At 44.1% G+C, this 17,709-nt stretch overlaps 1 protein-coding gene across 3 annotated transcripts; it reads right to left on the bottom strand.

Moving 5' to 3' along the window:
• Positions 1 to 1,561: 1,561 nt before the first annotated feature.
• fam163aa (family with sequence similarity 163 member Aa) lies at positions 1,562 to 15,057 on the bottom strand. 3 transcript variants are annotated; one of them, XM_042101922.1, is made up of 5 exons: positions 14,552 to 15,057; positions 4,260 to 4,372; positions 3,998 to 4,022; positions 3,740 to 3,854; positions 1,562 to 3,487 (listed from the first exon to the last, which is right to left on the bottom strand). In XM_042101922.1, exons 4-5 carry the CDS (start codon positions 3,830 to 3,832, stop codon positions 3,098 to 3,100), a joined length of 483 nt encoding a protein of 160 aa, XP_041957856.1. In that variant the 5' UTR covers positions 3,833 to 3,854; positions 3,998 to 4,022; positions 4,260 to 4,372; positions 14,552 to 15,057; the 3' UTR covers positions 1,562 to 3,097. The 3 variants fall into 3 exon arrangements, with proteins under 3 accessions (XP_041957856.1, XP_041957862.1, XP_041957872.1); XM_042101928.1 differs by lacking the exon at positions 14,552 to 15,057 and adding an exon at positions 14,335 to 14,528; XM_042101938.1 differs by having other exon boundaries at positions 3,740 to 4,022.
• Positions 15,058 to 17,709: the final 2,652 nt, after the last annotated feature.

Raw genomic sequence — 17,709 nt, 5'->3', positions numbered from 1 at the left:
TCACATTCTGTTCCAGCTCTCTTTGATAGACGGCTTTGTCAGATACATGGACAGATACACACACAAACAGCTCAGATGTGATATGGTCTTATCTGAGAAGTTAAATAAGGGATGTTATATTTTCACTATCCAGGTCACTGCTCTGCTTGGAAGATAAATGTCATCATGGAGCCACTCTTAATCAACTTCCAGTCATGTCATGACATAAAATAACTTCATGAATCTAAATAGAATCTAAATACAATACATTTCATAAATCTAAATAATAGTTTTACAATACATTGCATGATATCAGAGAGGGATAAAGTGGAGCTAGTAATCAAGGATCTTTGTTGATTATTAAGACGTTTTGATGTTTAATGTCCATGATGACAATATGCCAGAGTAGAATTTCTGTTATACTGACATATTGTATAAAAATAATTGGCAATAATGTACTAATGTGTAAATCCTGAAGTGCATTCAAATAAAAGTTATCAAATGAACTAACACTAATTCTTTGGAAAATGTGATAAAAATCCAAACCACTATGTTATTTTGTTTTTATAAAAGATTACTATCGTTTTGCACCAAATCAAATTATTACCAAAAACCCTCAAATGTCTACATGTCAGATAGATTATTTTACTTCTCAGTTGACAAAGTGTTACTGTAGTAACCAGCCCACTGTTCCTGAGCCAATGCCTGCAGTAAGCGACACTACAGTATAGCTTTTCATATTACCAACAGAGATGACCTCAGAGAGTGTTGTGAGATTAGATTGTAACAGAGAAATGGACTGTGGCACTGCTTCATTCAGAGACTCTACCCAGAAACTTACAGAGGAGCTTCAGTGATTATTCGAGCATGCCAAGCAGTCCACAGCCACTGCACACTGGTGTCTTCTTTTTCTGAAGGAGCTCAGTAGTGTGTTTTTCAAGCATCAGTGTTCTGCTAATGTGTGCTATGTGGTTCTGGATGGAAGGTAAAGGGTTCCTTGTTATGTGAAACCTATATGACAGGGTTTTGGGTAATTCACCTAAATGCTCTAGGTGTCTAAGTCAGAGATTCTGAATATGCCATCACAGCTGTCAGGCTATTGGTAAAGAAAAATGAGTGCTGTGTAGGATATTAATCATATTTAGAAAGCTGGGTCGATTTTGCAGGCTAGCTAGGGTTCCATCTAACTAATTCACATATGTTAAGTGCATTCATGAAAATCTGGCAAATCTCCTTATCATGTGAGGAGTATGGAACAGCTGTAGCTGCATATAGGGTGCTGCTGTCGAGGGCAAATTTTATTTATTTTTTTTAAAAAGAGAGAATTTGTGTTGATAGGAATAACCCTGTAGCTCATTCAAATTCTAATATTTCATGCACATTTTACATGTTCCCGGTCATTATTTTCTTTTAATGTGCATTAGGTTGTTGGACGTAAATCCAGTTTGCCATATATGGTAATTCGTCAAAGCATGCAGATATGTCGTCAGCATGAAATCAACCAAAAAGAAGTGTCCAGGCATTTATAAATATTTATTAATATTCAAAAGGGAACATTCTGTGAAATAAGTGGCTGATGCTCTTGAGGAATTTCAAATGACAAATTAAATAATGTTTTAGGTCTAAGACATTAAAATCACTTTTGAGAGGAAGCTGTAGGCCGTAAGTGTTTTGCAGTAAATTGCTGCATTCTATAGTGTAAAGCTATGGGTCACATTATATTAGAAAGTAAGTTTACATAATTTTAATGCTAATGTTAATGGATATAAAATCATGTAGATATGGACTGAATAAAACCCATGACAGAATTGAATTGATAATTGGTTTTATATGTTGCTTTAGTGTGAATATTCACGACACTTGGTGAACACAGTGAAAAAACTTTAATTTCAGTATATATAATTATTATTTCAACATATTTAATAATTCAACAATTTAAAGTCATTTATAACACAGCAGGGAAGTTTTGTGTCCTGGTGAAGGTGTGATAATATTTATAAAGACTATTTCATGGATACGTTGGGTCCAAAACGGAACAGAATAAAACACAGGAGAAACTAGGAAGGTAAATGCACTGTGGAGATGAACATAATGGGACATTCATAGGTGGTACATTGATAGAAACCATACATACAATTAACAGATATTTCATTCATTTAACACTAAACACAATGCAGTTTAAAAAGACACACTCTACTCGAGAGAAATGAAAAAGAAGAGATAATGTGACTGCATAACATAATGCTCATTATGTAAATTAATAGAACAGCCAGTCAGCCATAGAAACAAAACCTGTGAATAACAATTCTGGACTTGCACATTTTGCTGTCTCAAAATGAAGAGGCAATGTTCCCCTGGGAAAACAAACTGGTAATGTGGAAAGAATCATAGAGGTAATTTCATAATAATACAATTCATATCCACTTTCACTCAGACATAGCAGCCGCGAAAAAGGTAAATTATATGTACAAATCTGCCCTGCCCCTCACATTGTATGTGTTCGCAGAGAAGTAACCTCTGTTACATTACAGGGGTCTTTTGGAAGTCTTGTTCTCTTCTCCATTTTAATATCTGGCATACAGTACTTGCATAGAGACAACCTTAAAATTGTTTGACTCTTTTTCTGTTTGCTACAGATCTACAAAATGAAAATAAAACACAGTGATCCTTAGAAGTAAGAGTATCAATTCTCCCAGTCGAGCAACGAGTACATATTTCTATTAACTTTCTTTTTTCCAACTAACAAGAGGGTAAAACAGACCGCAGAGAAGGTGAGAGGGGAAAAGAGCACTCGGCATATAGCCCTCACAGTTCATGTCTGTCGAATGAAAAAGAGAAAAGGTTGGCAGCAGAGAGGGGAAAGCTTACAGGAGAGAGAAAAACTGGATCAAAAACCGAGAACCGAGGACAAGTCGTGAGGGAACTGGGACGGTTGGCATCGGTGGGGGGGATGGCCTGTAGTAGATATGACCTTCACAGGTGACCCCTGTTAAGGTCAATTTCCCTTCCTGTGCCATGATGGGTGGCAAAATACATTTTTTCCGATCTTTTTTGGGGGTGGGGTGGGGGGGTGTGGTTGGGTATTGTGTCCTGCCATTGGGTGTGTTCCCGCCTCGGCTCAGACGTCGGTGCTGATGGCGCGGGTGTTGGTGTAGAAGTCGGGGGTGGAGCGGCTACTCAGCGGCGCCGAGTGCAGGGAGGACATGGAGAAAGACGCGGCCGGGTTCTCGTAGTGGGCAGGCATGAAGGCCATCCGCTCGCCGCCGTTGCGCAGGTCGTCCATGGAGCGCATGTAGTAGGGCGAGCACGTCGGGCAGAATTTGGGCGCCGGCGGCAACTGATGCTGCGGCAGCCGCGCCGCCGCCGCCGGCTCGTACGGCAGCGCGAGAGGCGTGACCGCCGAGCCGTCCACCCCGGGGGCGCTGCACGCGTTGCAGGCAAACTGTGGCTGAGGGTCCCCGGTAGAGCCTGCGTCCACTTCCGAGTCATTCCTCTTACAGCAGTAATACTGTGGAGAGATGGGGGGGGAGCAGTGTAGAAGAGGAGGAGGAGAGAGGAGGAGGCCTATGGTCAAATTGCAGTTCAGTCTGTGAGTATTTTGAGTGTGATGTGTGAGTATATGAATCCACGTGCGTGTGTGTGTGTGTGTGTGTGTGTGTGTGTGTGTGTGTGTGTGTGTGTGTGTGTGTGTGTGTGTGTGTGTGTTTTGGTTCACCAAATCATGTGTCTACACATTTTAAACTTGATGAGGCCAAATTACCTGGAGTCTACAGTAACACAGCACTGCTATGATACACAGGAGTATCACCGTTGCGAGAATTCCTCCAGTTATGACAACAGTTCCAGCTGTCATCCGACCAGATCTCCATCAAACCCTGCACATCCAATACAGAAAATGAGCCAGCAGACATTTACACATGCAGAACTGATTTTACACGTCTTTCACGCTAAGCCAAAACAAACCATTTGCCACCTTAATGTATCCCCAAACACCCAAAAGTCATTGATAATCACTTACATTCAGCAATGTGTGCTTTTAGTACCTGCCGAGATAATAAATGGTTACCATTAAACAACCTAACAGCATGATGCATAGCTGACACACAAAACACTCTGGCATTATAGAGGTGCAGAAAAAGCATGCAGTCAGCCTTTAGTGTGTGTTTCAGTGGAACAGAGACGTGAGTGCCTGATTGAGTGCAGTGTGGTGCGGTGTGGTGTGTGTGTGTGTGTGGGGTATGTGTGTGGGGTGGGTAGTTGAGCGCAGTAGGTGAACCTACATCAGGAGAGCGGGAGAGGAGGGGCAGGAGGGCACCAGGGGGCCTGTGGGCACAGCTGCAGCTCCGAAGGCACCAGGCATGGGTCACAGCGCCTCGACTGAATGGAGCCTCTGCTGGTCTCACACGCGACACAGAGAACAAACAAAAACAAAAACAACACAAATTAAAATATGCCCCGCTCAGCAGTAATGTGCTAAAAGACTGAGAACCACGGTTAACGTTACAGTATGGAAAGCCTTGTGTTACTAAGTGACTACTCTTGTTGTCAGACAACCATTTTGTCTTCCTTGCAGTGATACCACAGTTACCCACAAGATGGTGTGCAGGTGCACTAGCTGCAATACTGTAACTGCACTTTATGTTATGCATAATGACCACAAATACCATATCTTGATACATATCTAAATGCAACATGTTACATCATGAAACGAAGCACCAGTGGCATGACACTTGACTGTTCACAGCTGTTCAGATACAGAAATAATGATTAAATCTGAGGACAGAATGGAGAGGTGATGGAGATTTGGCCAACCCAATTGCCAGCTAAAGAGGAAGAGAGAATTGGCACGGAATGTCATATTGCTAGAGTGCAAATATGATACTGATATACCTCCTGGAATGCCCTTTAAAGGGCTAGCATGTCTCTCGATATCCAAATCGAAGAGTATGGATCTGACCACGCATGTTACCTCTATGAAACCCACAGGAAAGTGACATCGAGAAACAGCCCCACTGGCCTTTTAAAGCTCCACCTCTTGGGCAAGAGAACACCGTTGTCAGGAGCACAGATTAGCCCAGTTTCCCCAGCTAGCTCTTCTCTTCCTGTCCATTTTGGTTGCAAGTAAGAGCACTAAATTATATAGGGCGATGGGGAATGCTAATGTGGTTAAAAGCAACGTGCCATCTATTCTCCCTGGAACGTGTCCAAGCACTGTTTCAACAGCTCCTCCTCTGTTTCCACAGCTCCTCCTCTGCTTCCTTCTCCTCCTGGGCCCACGTGAGCAGGGATGGGCATGGAGGAGAGTGATCCTCTGGAGGCTTGGCCTCCTCCGATGGGAACAGGTGTCTCCGACAGTGAGGTACCGCAGAGAGCTGGCCGTGTTGAGCTGGCTTACTGGCAAGGGAGCAGGGATGACTACAATGGGGGAAATGGGCTTATGAGATACAGAGAGGTATAGGCGTAAGAGTCCAGGGTCTGTGAGGACAGATCTGTGAAGCAGAGGAATCGTATCATATATGAATGCGAACTGCCAAAGCTGTATCCATCAGAGAGGAGGCCATAGCTTTGAATAGTGGGCCGTTCAGACAGCAAATATATCTGTCTGAAAGAGAAGGATTCAGAGACATATCCATCTGAGAGGTCTGTTCACCCAACTACACCATTTCAAACTGGATATGTAATCCTGGATTTTTTTTTAGTGTGAACACTTCTTTGATTTTGTGGGTGAATGAAGTACAGTGAAATGGTAAAAGTTCATATTACAGATGTTAGGGTTTGTTTGTTTGTCAGTTTGTTAAAAAAAAGAAACGTTGTTTATTGTGGAATTCAGACACATGGATCATTTTTTCCTTTGCCCATGCAAGAGCAAGACTAGCAGCCTGGCAGGACTGACATAAGTAACATAAGAACAAACACCAAACACCAATGCACGAGTGCCAAGGACCACAAGCATAAGAACCCCCAAGGCTACTCTGTCTGCAGTCTGCCTTTCGTCCCCAAGCCAAAACAAAAGAACGCTTAAAGTAAATGGCTTCTTATATTGGCCCTTACTTTCCCTGGAGAGTCCTCTGGTAAATGGAGCATCAATTATGCATGGCGGAGAGTAAGAGACACCGCATGTGGACAGGCCGCTCCACCACGCTGACCCCAGCGGATTACATTTCAGCCGTCCGATATGATATCGACGCCCGAGTCTCTTAATGAAAAGCTAAGTGTCCATGTGTGTGTATGTGTGTGTGCGTGCGTGTCTGTATATGTGTGTGTGTGTGTGTTTCTGTGTATGTGTGTGTGAGTCTGTGTCATGTGGACATGAGTAGGGGGAGGTTTGGCAGCATCGGACCCTCAGTGCAGGCACGTCCAGCTGTGAGGAGTGATGCAGTGGTAAGGGGGTTGGACTGGCCGGCCCGGCGGAGAGGAGCGGAGGGCAGCGTGACCTGGAGCGGGCCTTGTCAGCGTGCCCGTTCATCATCCGGCTCCCTCTATTACAGCAATGAGTCTGCAGATCAATAGACAGACGCTCGTATATCTCCGTTACCATGGCATCTCGGGGGCCACTGACCCACTTCTCCTTTAACACCACCAACCTCTGTCTCTCTCTCTCTCTCTCCCCCTGTCTCTTTCTGTCTCTCTCTCTCCCCCTCCCTCTCTCTCCCCCTCCCTCTCTCTCTCTCCCCCTCCCTCTCTCTCTCTCTCTCCCCCTCCCTCTCTCTCTCTCCCCCTCCCTCTCTCTCTCTCCCCCTCCCTCTCTCTCAGTGCCTCGATCCCTCTCCCCTTCACTCTCTGCAATGTCTCTCTTTCTCTCTGCCCTCCCTCTCTCTCTCTCTCATTCTCTCTCTATCTTCTATCTCTTGGCCTGACTCCTCATCTTTGATCAGATGGCCTTTATTTAATCCGCTGCTGTTGTGATGCCTCTTCTGTAATGTCAGCGGTCAGCTCTGCTCAGCTCTCCGCGGGAATGCTCTTTTGACTTTCCTTCCTGCCTGTCAGTGGCTAGTTGTCTGTTCTCTCTCTTCCTCTCTCTCCCTCCCTCTTCCTCTCTGACAGGCTGTCTGTTTGACGGCAGTGAAGGCTACTTGGTGGTCGGGCAGAGTTCATTCTGTTTGTTGTTCTGTCGAAATTGCATAGTGATTTTCACAAGGGTCAGCTCCAAGTCTTCTTAGCTCATGCTTACACCCCGTATAACATATTTGTTATATTCTAAAGTCAGCTTTCTACAGTTAAACTGAAACGAACAAAGTTACATTTACTGATGAATAGCATAAATGAAAAGCTTTCTATGCAGAGGCTTAGACTGCGTACACGAGTCTTAGATTTTGTCTTAGTAAAGAATGTGCACCACTGAAATGAACACATTTGCTTCTTTCATGCATTCGAGTGAGCTTCTATTCAGCCTTGCTGCTGACAAGGTGCAGAGGAAATGACAAACAGGCAGCTGGAGGATACTCTGGGAGTTTTTCCACCAACAGAGAACACATTCTTGAACCGGTTCAGTTCAGAATGTCATGAACCTTGGTGCTATGTAGTGAACCAGCCTGCATTTCCACCAGTTTTGAACGGAACCAGGATGTGTTGCATGCATAAACAAGAGTTAATGGCATGCATAAACAGGACATAATAATGACAGTGGTGGTCCCATACAAATGGGAGAAATTATGCTAGTTAAGTCCTGCAGTGTAATGCTAGTTGACTAGTTTTGTTTACTTCTGGCAACAGTTGATACAGAAAGAAAACTCATGCTTTTAGCCCTCTCCTCTCTAAATGGTAGAATGATACGCTCACTCCAGACCGCAGGAAAAAACTACTATTTCTTGGTTCCAGCTCCGAACCAAAATGTCACGTTCTGAACTGGTTTTTGTTTGGTCAAAATGCTCCGGATGGTTCAAATGTTGGTTCACGAATGGCAACGGAACCGGTTCTCTGTCAGTGGAAAAGGGCTATCAGACCTGTTTCCCAAGAATGAAGAAGTGAATTGAATGATGAGCATAAAGATATAAAAGAATCTTTCAAATAAACTGTATTATATTCAGTCTTTCATAAGCCCTTTGTGATTTAACAGCATTTGGAATGGTGCTGGAAGCCTAACTGTAGAAGAGGATATTAGAGCCTACAGAAGCATTCAACTGCACTCCAAACACTCCACGCTCTTGCATTTCTCAGATTATGGCTTTTGTGTTCTCAAATCTCCAACACTAAGATTTTCTCTTTTTTCTGTCACACTTCTGGGAGTTTGCCGGCCTCCCACAGCATGGAGCTATCCCACAAATCGTAAGAATCGAGCCATCTCGGATGCCGCACTCCAAGAATAGCCCAGGGGGGACGGTAGCTGAAATAGTCCAAGCTTTCATTTAATCTCACTGCAGGGCCTGTTTTTATTCCAAACACTTAAATGACTGACTCTAATGAATTACTTACTCTTGCAATAAAAGGAACAGAAAGAGAGAGAGAGAGAGAGAGAGAGAGAGAGAGAGAGAGAGAGAGAGAGAGAGAGAGAGAGGGGTAGACAACGAAGCCCAACCCAGCCTCTTCTTGAGCTCTCCTTTACATGACTTTCCGTTCTATTGCTCTTCACAGAGAAGGAGGAGAGGGAATTTTTGGGGGAGATCTGCATGGAGAAACTGGACAGGATTGAGTCATTTTGTGTGGCTCATTCAATTAAATTAAATTCAATTGTATTTATTCATATAGCACCAATAGCAATTGTCTCAAGGCAATTGCTATTGGCACCCTGGCAACTGCACCCTGCAAAACCAAGCAGTAAGATGAAGGGGGGAAGGGAAAACTTCATTATAACAGGAGCCTCTTCATAAGGGGCTGGCCAGATACGGATAAGGGGGCGAGAGGAGGAGATGAGGTGAGGTAAGAATCAGAAGCACGCAGATCCATGTTTACATGTGAACATGCACTGTGCATGCATCAGGATTAAACATAAACATACAAAGTATGAGCATATGCAGTCAATGATACATACAATGGCACATACTTAAAAAGCTATTCAAAGAATTAGATGTAGAAGAGCTAGGCATGTACACAGCACACTCATAAGGCTAGTCTCATAAGGACAAGCAGAAATATGAAGCCATGTCAATATATAAATATTACTTCAGCCAGTGGTCACTCACAACAGGCATTATTTCGACACTGACCACAGTGAGCTCTACCCTTCATCTGGTGCTTGTGATGATGATGGGATATGGGAGAAGCTCTCTGTCTTGTACATCATCGCCTGGCATCACTGTCATCATTATAACTGTCAGTCAAGAATCAGCTACCTGCAAGACACCACCCCCCCACCCCCGCCACACACACACACCATCCCAGACTTCACTCAGTGGGGCTCAGGAACGGACACTGAAATGGATGTTGAAATGAAGACCTAGAAATAAAGGGTGACATCTGAAAAAGGCCAGAGTAGACACTAGAAGACAAGACACCGAAATAAGAAATGGACCATTGAAATAAAAATGGAAAATCACTATAAGCCTCAAAAGAAGCGCGCACAAAAGAATGGATGTTGCTGAGCTACACCCATCCTCTTTCCAAGACATCAACATCACACAGACATGAACCAACAACTGTCCAACACCACAGAGCAATCCCCCCCCCCCCCACACACACACACTCACACACACTAGTCACCAGTGCACTTGGAAATGTCCGAGTAGGCATAAGGCATGGACACAAGCTGTGGTGCTGGCAGCGGCGCTGTCGCTCGGAGGCACTGGGTAAGGAGGCTCTGTTGTGTGCCAGCGTCTATCTCATCACACCCCAGCCTCTGTCTCTCCCAGTTCACGCGGAGTGCAGCCCGCGCTGGGACTGTGCAGTGTCCACATACTTGGTAATTGTCTTTTTGGCAGGGACCAGCCGCAAGTTATGGATCCACAATCACTCCACATTCGAGCAATTCTGCGATGTGCTTCTTTGACCCTACCCACCAGCAATATCTTTTTATAGCACTCTTATCTTTGCTACAGGAAACGTCATTTGAAATGGGATTTTTTTTAATCTACAGAATGAAAAGGGCCTGTGAACAAGTGGCCAGATTTTTAAAAAGAAATTTTGTGGTATGAAGAAAATGTGTGGTTTAAGAATGAGGGAAAGAAAGGGAACTATCTCCAAATGATCAGATCTCTGGATGAGTATGATGGGTTGAGGGGAGAGGCTGAGGAATGGAGGCTGTGACTGAATCACTGAATTACAAAATGATGTTGGAACGGTGGGGGGAAGCTGCTGAGAAAACTCGTGTAAGCTTAGCTCATGATGATCAAACTCATTCATGCAAGCCTTTCCATCTTTTATGCTTTTTGCACCCCCAGATTATGGCTAAAATCCAAACAATCTCCTCTTATACTCCACACTCTTCTGTTGGTCCTAGACACACAGTATTTCTCGAGATGAGAGCAGTCTGTTTAGGCCAAGCCAGGAAACATGGCACTTCTCCATTCTATTGGTGACATATGAACACTTCCAGGAAATTATGTGAGGAAGATTTTTGCCATCTGTCATTCAACAGGGGGATATGTCACAACAGCCTGCTTTGGAGTGGAGCTGGGCCACATCTGGCCCGGAGTCACTGTGCCCTGTCTGGGCCTGAGGCAGCTTCTCTCTCAGAGAGCCCCCTCTGTCAGACTCCTGCTGGGGCCCCCCTGTGTGTGTGTGTGTGTGTGTGTGTGTGTGTGTGTGTGTGTGTACTATAGAGAGAGCTCTCTGGGCAGATTTATGGCTGTCCAGCAGGCACATCTCGCTCCAAGGACAAATCAACAGACAGCTTCAGATGTCAGGCAGTAAAGCAACATTCAGCTGCTGACTTGGGTCTTATTCAGCAATTGTGGCGGTGCTGCTTTAATTTGGACAGTGTTTATTTAAAGCACATAAAGGAACAACAACCACTCAGAAAAAACAAGATAAAATGTTGCTGATTGGACTCATTAAAAAGCAGACACAGTCCATGGGGTTCTGAGAGCCATTCCACATGACTTGCAGGCATCATCACACAGATTAGTTCAGAGGCACATATTACTGTGTGTGTGTGTGTGTGTGTGTGTGTGTGCATGTGTATCTGGTCTGTCTGTCTTGGATATTGTCCCAACGTATTTTAGAATTTCAAAATCTTGCTCAATGCTGGGTTCTGTTTTCAGCATAAACAGGACTTCCTGTGTACTGTGTGCTTCCTGTGGTAAATTGGCCTAATTAAAATGATCATTAAACCGACATTGTGTCTGGTCACTGCCTCCTGAGCAGTACAACCTCTGGAACACATGAAATGTCACAAATACTTATAACTGCTCGCTGTATTCCATTTTACAAATTAAACAACTGAATTCAACCGACACAATATCCTTAGGACTGAATCTTTTCCATGGTGACCACTGTTGAGTCTCTCCATGTCATTAGATTGGCATAGTGCAAGAATGAGCTCAATCCTTCCAAACTCAGATTTATCTCCATTAAAATAGCAGAGGAATATGTGATGTGAATATCCATCATTATCATTTGTTTCCTCACAGTCAGTCAGTCAGTGAGGACATGCGTCCATCCACGCAGTGCCCGCCTCAGCGGTGGTCTCTGAAGGCCTGTGTACAGCGCAACACAGGCACCAGATGTGACCAGATGTGAAATCAAAAGCTCAGAAACAATCAGCCTGAAGTGATGTGATGTGAAAGTGTTTTTCCATTCGAGTAGATCCTGAAACACCCTAGTAAATGAGTCAGACACTGACTTTCGCTACCTCCCTCCTCTTCATCCTCCTCCTCCTCTTCACCCGCCTCCTCCTCCTCCTCCTGCGCCTCCTCCTCCTACGCCTACCCCTCCGTCGTCATAAACATGCCAAAATGTGTTGCCTCCTTGATACCCGATACCTGTTGCATTATTCAAGTGCCGCCAAGTAAACACAAACAGGCCCTGAAGGCTCCTCCCAGAGCCGCTTGTTTAACTAATCCATGATGTCATCTAGCACAAGGCAACGGGAAGAGGGGTGCTGCTCACGTCCCTCTTCATTATTCAAATGAACCTTTCTCCAGTGACCACAGACGTCAGCACCAGCCAAGCAGACAGGGAGAGTAGGAGACCTGATCATTTTTGAATGAATCCCTGAGCCCTGATATATCCACTGTTAAATAATGACATGAATATTTGGGTGAGGTAGCCTCTAACTTTGCACTTGGAATCACGGCGAGCCTGCAATTTTAAAGCCGCGCTGCTCAATTATTTAAATATAATTCCCGTAACAATATTTTTCCATCACCAGGCAATTTAGCCAGGTAGTCCAAGTCAAGACTTTCTCCACCCCATCCTCTTCAAAAGCACTCATCTCCACCGTGCAAGGAGAAGAGAATACATCTGAATCTAGGACAGCTGCGCCACTAGCAAAACTTGAATAACAGAAGGTGAAAGAAAGAATAGTACTCCTGTATTTAGCAATTTGCACAAACCATGTTTAAAAGCATTATGATTACCTCAATTCCAGAGTTTAAATGTTTTAGTACGATTCAGTGCCCATGACTGATCCCATTAAGAGTTTGGATTTGATTTATACATATCTGGAAAATGCTGCTGTCGTCAGAAGGCATTTGGAAAATAGGCTCTGATCACCTCAAAATCTGCACATGAATGGTATGACATTTTATTGTCATAATCATGATATGGGCCAATGATTTTACCACTTGTGGCCAACGGCCTTTAACTGCCAGAAATCTACTGATCATCCTGACTCTGAGATTACATACATGGTCCCATGTGCAGGTGCGCCAGTAGCCTACTGATAAGGACACCCCTTCAGTCATCTGTGGCACAAATATGCCCCCATTAATGTGTTTGTGTGAGAGAGAGAAAGAGAGAGAGAAAGAGAGAGAGAGAGAGAGAGAGAAAGATATCATTTGATGATGGTAGTTCAATTACACACCTCGTGGTAGTCCATTTGCCTTTCAAAGACTTAACTAAATAACAGCAATGACATTCAGTTGAGAGGCGATGTCCACTACATGATACCATGACACAAAGTCACATCTGAAATATCTACTGACCAGTCCCTAGAATACTCATGCAAGTTCAAGATGCAATAGCATTTCCATGCCGGAACACAACAAATGAGGATTCTTGTCATCAGCCAGGTCCCCAACAAGTAAATTGTCCTAATACTGCAGCATCTTACAGTAGCATTAAACAAAAACAGCACTGGAGATTATGGATGGTTATGGATGGAGGTTATGGATTTCTTTCTGTAGATGGGTCTGTGCATCATGTCTCTCTGTCTTTGTCTGAACAGTGAACTGGCAAGGCGTCTACACAAATGTTCTGTTTTATTGAGGAGCAGCTGATTCTCTTCTGATGAAGTTTTGAGACTGGGAGTAAAACAGAATCCTGTATTGTAAGCTCATAATCTGATAAGCGGACTGCTCAGCTGAGGTTGACTATCTGACTCAACTTGATCTAGTGTGAAGTGAAGTGTAGTTTGCTGCGCTTTGATTCAACTTGATGCTTACACAGAGCCAAGTTTTATCAGGGGCCTCTGGAAGCTCTTCCTTGTGACAGCACTTTATACAGGCTCAAGAGTCCCTCTCTGTCAGGCACTGAGGCACTTTGATGGGATGTCACCCGCACAGGCGCCCTGCCTGGGGGACGCTGCTTTGTAAACTTCACACAGCACAGTCATCTGCTTAAAAACACAACCCACCACACACACACACACACACACACACACACACACATGCTTCTCCCACAAGCACCACATCTGCCAAGCCATAGCCGGCAGAAGGGATCACCGCAAATCCAGCAAAAACAAACCACATGGAAACAAGTGCAAACATCAGATGCAACATGGACTGTTAAGGACTGTTAAGGAGATCTGGACTGGCCAGCAACCCTGAGACCCCGAGGGTCTACCTTACACACTTGCCAACCCCAGAATGAGCAGTATAACAGCTTCCCCAAGAGGGAAGCATTACATCACTGCCACAGCACTTAGTGCTGGAGACACTGAGATGTGCATATAAAATGTATGGAAAGTGTATGGAGACACAGGTTAGCAGCCACCATACTCTCCTTTTTTTGCCATTTAAAATAATAGCAACATGGAATAGTGTTATTTCTATTATTTCAGATAGCAATTCAGTAGACTAATGCAAAAAGAAACCGTGTGCACTGACATAATATTATTTTTTATCATCAACTAAAGAACAACCTTTGTATATGGACATATAGCTGCCTGGTGTGTAAAGTCTCTAGAAGTCACATGCCTTTCCATCGATATATTAAACAACAGGATGTTGCACTTTCTAGCTGGTTGCTCAGGAATAAGAATAATTTCATGTTTTATCTGCACGCATGCAAAGGCAAAAAATCCCGTCAAAGTAACATTACCAATGTCTGCGAATGTCTGTTAAAACACGGAGTAGGCTATTCCAAATATCAGCCGCCGATTGCGTCTCGTGGTGGCTGCACAAGGTTGCCCGATGCTTTGCTTCGTTGGCAGAAAATCTCCACTGTCCGCTACATACACATACACACAGACTGTGACATCTGTTATTCGAAAATGACCACGGTCACATCATCATTGGTTGTATGTATTTTTCCTTACCATGTCTGCCTTCTCCCTCAGCTGTGCTGGTCGTGTGAGAAATGATGTTGCATTTTCTTTGTGATTGCAGAGGCGCGAGTTGGTGTTATAGCCCAGATTGCGGCTCAGTATCCAACCCATGCAGAGAGTGGCTCAGGAGCGCTGTAGGGCGCTAAAGGAAACGCAACAGTCTGAGCAGCGGCAACGACCGGCAGAGGTCAGGGGACGAAGTCCTCATAGCCTACGCCTGCTGCAGGTGTCCGGAGTTAAAACATCGGCTTCGGCTACGTCACGTTTCACATGGTCTCCCAGAGAACAACCTCAACTACAATACGAATAGGACAAGCTATATTTAGGCGATTTGTAAATTAGTTTTAGTCACCTTGCACCTCCCCTGCATATCTGCTTGCACTTAGAATGTAGGCTACAAACGCTCCCTTTCTTTTGACAATATTATTACAAGAGGAGAAATATTGCAAATACTCTAGCCTACTGTAAAACATGCTAAACAAACTTTAAACGTTACATTACATTGCCAATTTATTAATGGATAGAAGGCAATTATGACAAACATTCTAAGTAACAAGACAAAAAAAATGAGAATTATCATAAGCCACATCGCCACACCTATAGGCTTATTGGAACACAACAAACCCCACCCCAACAGCAAGCAAGTGATCATGCCACTGGGGAGTAACTGGGTGATCAGGGGCTAACCACATCTTTACAGACATTACAGCCAAACTATGTGCACTTATTTGTGCTCATCTGAAAGCTGCCTGACATCAGGTCCTGGATCCACACAAACCCTCATCAGCCAGTCAGTCAATTAGTCAGTTAGTCTGTGCTCTCCAGCAGGCTGATGCTGTAACTGCTGACTACCACCAAGAAGACTTTCTACATATCTGTTGCATGGTCCTATAAATCAACCCTAATGAAATGTCACATGCTTTTGTACATCCATTTAAACCTAGGACTAGGATAAAAAAAACATTTAAGTACTCTTTGTGGTGACCATGCCCCTTACTTAACAACCCTGCTGAAAAAACCCCAGATAGAAACCAGCTTATGCTGGTAGCTGGTTTTTGCTGGTCTAACTACTAATTAAGCCCTTGAAACATATCACTTCACAGATGCTTGCTGTGACAAAGTGTACCATGTTGAGGAGATGAGGGAGCCTGCAGACAGTGGTCTTAAAGTTCCACAAGAATACAATTTGGTGGGGGGTTGGCCTACTAAAGTACTCTGGCTCCCTGACACGATAAGGCACTTTTATCATCTGTCTCGCCACACTGGTCATGCTCACTTGCATAGTAAATCACAGCAGGCCCTCCTAGGGACTGTTTAAGACAGGTGCTAATTCAACCAGAAGTGATACTTTGCAAGAGAGTCCTGATTTAAAAGGTGACTGCCTTGTAGTCAAACCATTCGGGCTTAGTTCTATGCCTCTTTTTAACTGAGGTAGAACCTATTTTGTCCCACTTCATTGCAATGCCTTTGTCTTTCATTCACACATTGGTCATTTGCGACAACTGCAGATTTATGAAACTAGAAATCGGAATTATTTATCAAATGCATTCAAGAATGCTGCTACAGTTGTTATGACACCTGTCAACATGCAGTTGCAGCTAATTGTTGTTTTGTTTCCTACTGTATTTCTCACAAATGCTGCACAACAGTGTAAAGTAAGGAGATACACATGGAGAGAAGGGGGAGGGACTAGAGGGACAGAGAGAGAAAACAACAAAGCTCTGCACAGCATGCCCCTGAATCACGGCCTGAGTTCATTATAATCCCTAGCAGGGTTCTGCGGCAAGAAACCAGAGCTGCATCCACCAAAATGGATCCTCTTTGCAGTGAACAAAGAGGTGAGAGTGAGCACTGAGACAAGAGTGAATGCAGAACACGTGAGCAAGAGTTGAGCCATGTGGGTCTGAGCGAGATGGAACCATAGACTTCCATAAGCGCCTGTGCCAATGACCGCATCTGTCTGCAGGTCTGTCTGTTTGCATCTCCTGTATGATCCGGTGAGTGTGTCTAATGCTTTTCATATGCATCCATATTAATGACCTTTTTTTGCAGCGCATGTTAGAGCTGGGTGGAATGGAGCCGACACTGCATCAGTGGGGGTCATATGGGATTGTGCTGGGAAAATGGCACCGGAATTCACTGCTCTGATGCAGCAAGCAATCATAAAACAGAGAGAGCACGGCAGAGGGTGGGACAGCAAGAGCCAGCGCTACCTACTCTGGTTTAATAAAACGCATCTGTGGAAACTGAACTGGGAGCATTGGGCTAAGTGATACTAGACAAACCCTTTCCCATCACATTCCAAACATGTTAGATTTCAGTTTAGTTTGCCTTAAAAAGTACAATCACTGATGAAGTACCATTTAGATATTTGTATTGTTATCATTATTTTTTTCTTTTTCTTTGTCGGTTCCTTACACAGCTGATTATTAGTTGTGATTTATACTTTAGAAAACACTTCACACATGATTTTAAGGAGAATATTGACAGTGTGGAAATCCCAAATTCAGAGGTCCTGAATTTACATTATGGATTGATTCCTTAATGTAAGACAGAGCAAGACAGCTTAGTGCATAGTCAAATGCACAGAGCATTTCTCAAATATGAAGGTTTAACTGTGGAAATTTGCTATTGCCTTTTCAAAAGGGATTAGGCCTAAACCTGGCCTGGTGGAGGTGCAAGTTGTCATATCATATGACCGCAAAGCCCATTTTATGACAAACATTCTATATAAAAATATACTGACAAGAAAGTCTGACGTACGGATAGAAAAGATAATGCAGTTGCCGTAGGATCAGGTCGTGGTGTGCTGTTCCATTTGCTCATCGTGGGAGCGGGGGAAATGTGGCACTGCTTAACACACAGATGTGGCACCTTCGACCCGCCTAGTCTAAGTGCTGGCCCAGTGAACACATCTAAATTAAAAGCTCGCACTCTAGTGGTGTTAAGGCTGAAAGAGCCATGTTTCTGTACCACTAAACTCAATTAGCATCAACGCAAGCACGCAGTGAGCCTCGGAGCCGTTAGAACGCGCGCTGCTACAGGCTTTCAGGAGTTGGCATACGACACAAACAAAAGAGCCCCGTGAGCCGTATCTGCCAAAGGGCACAAGGCCTCCTCACTCGCTGATATCAGTCTTACCAATTTGT

This window comes from Alosa sapidissima, chromosome 1, assembly GCF_018492685.1.
Source record: "Alosa sapidissima isolate fAloSap1 chromosome 1, fAloSap1.pri, whole genome shotgun sequence".
Lineage (NCBI taxonomy): Eukaryota > Metazoa > Chordata > Actinopteri > Clupeiformes > Clupeidae > Alosa > Alosa sapidissima.
Note: the sequence above shows the minus strand (reverse complement) of the source record. Positions and strands in the feature narration are given on the sequence as shown.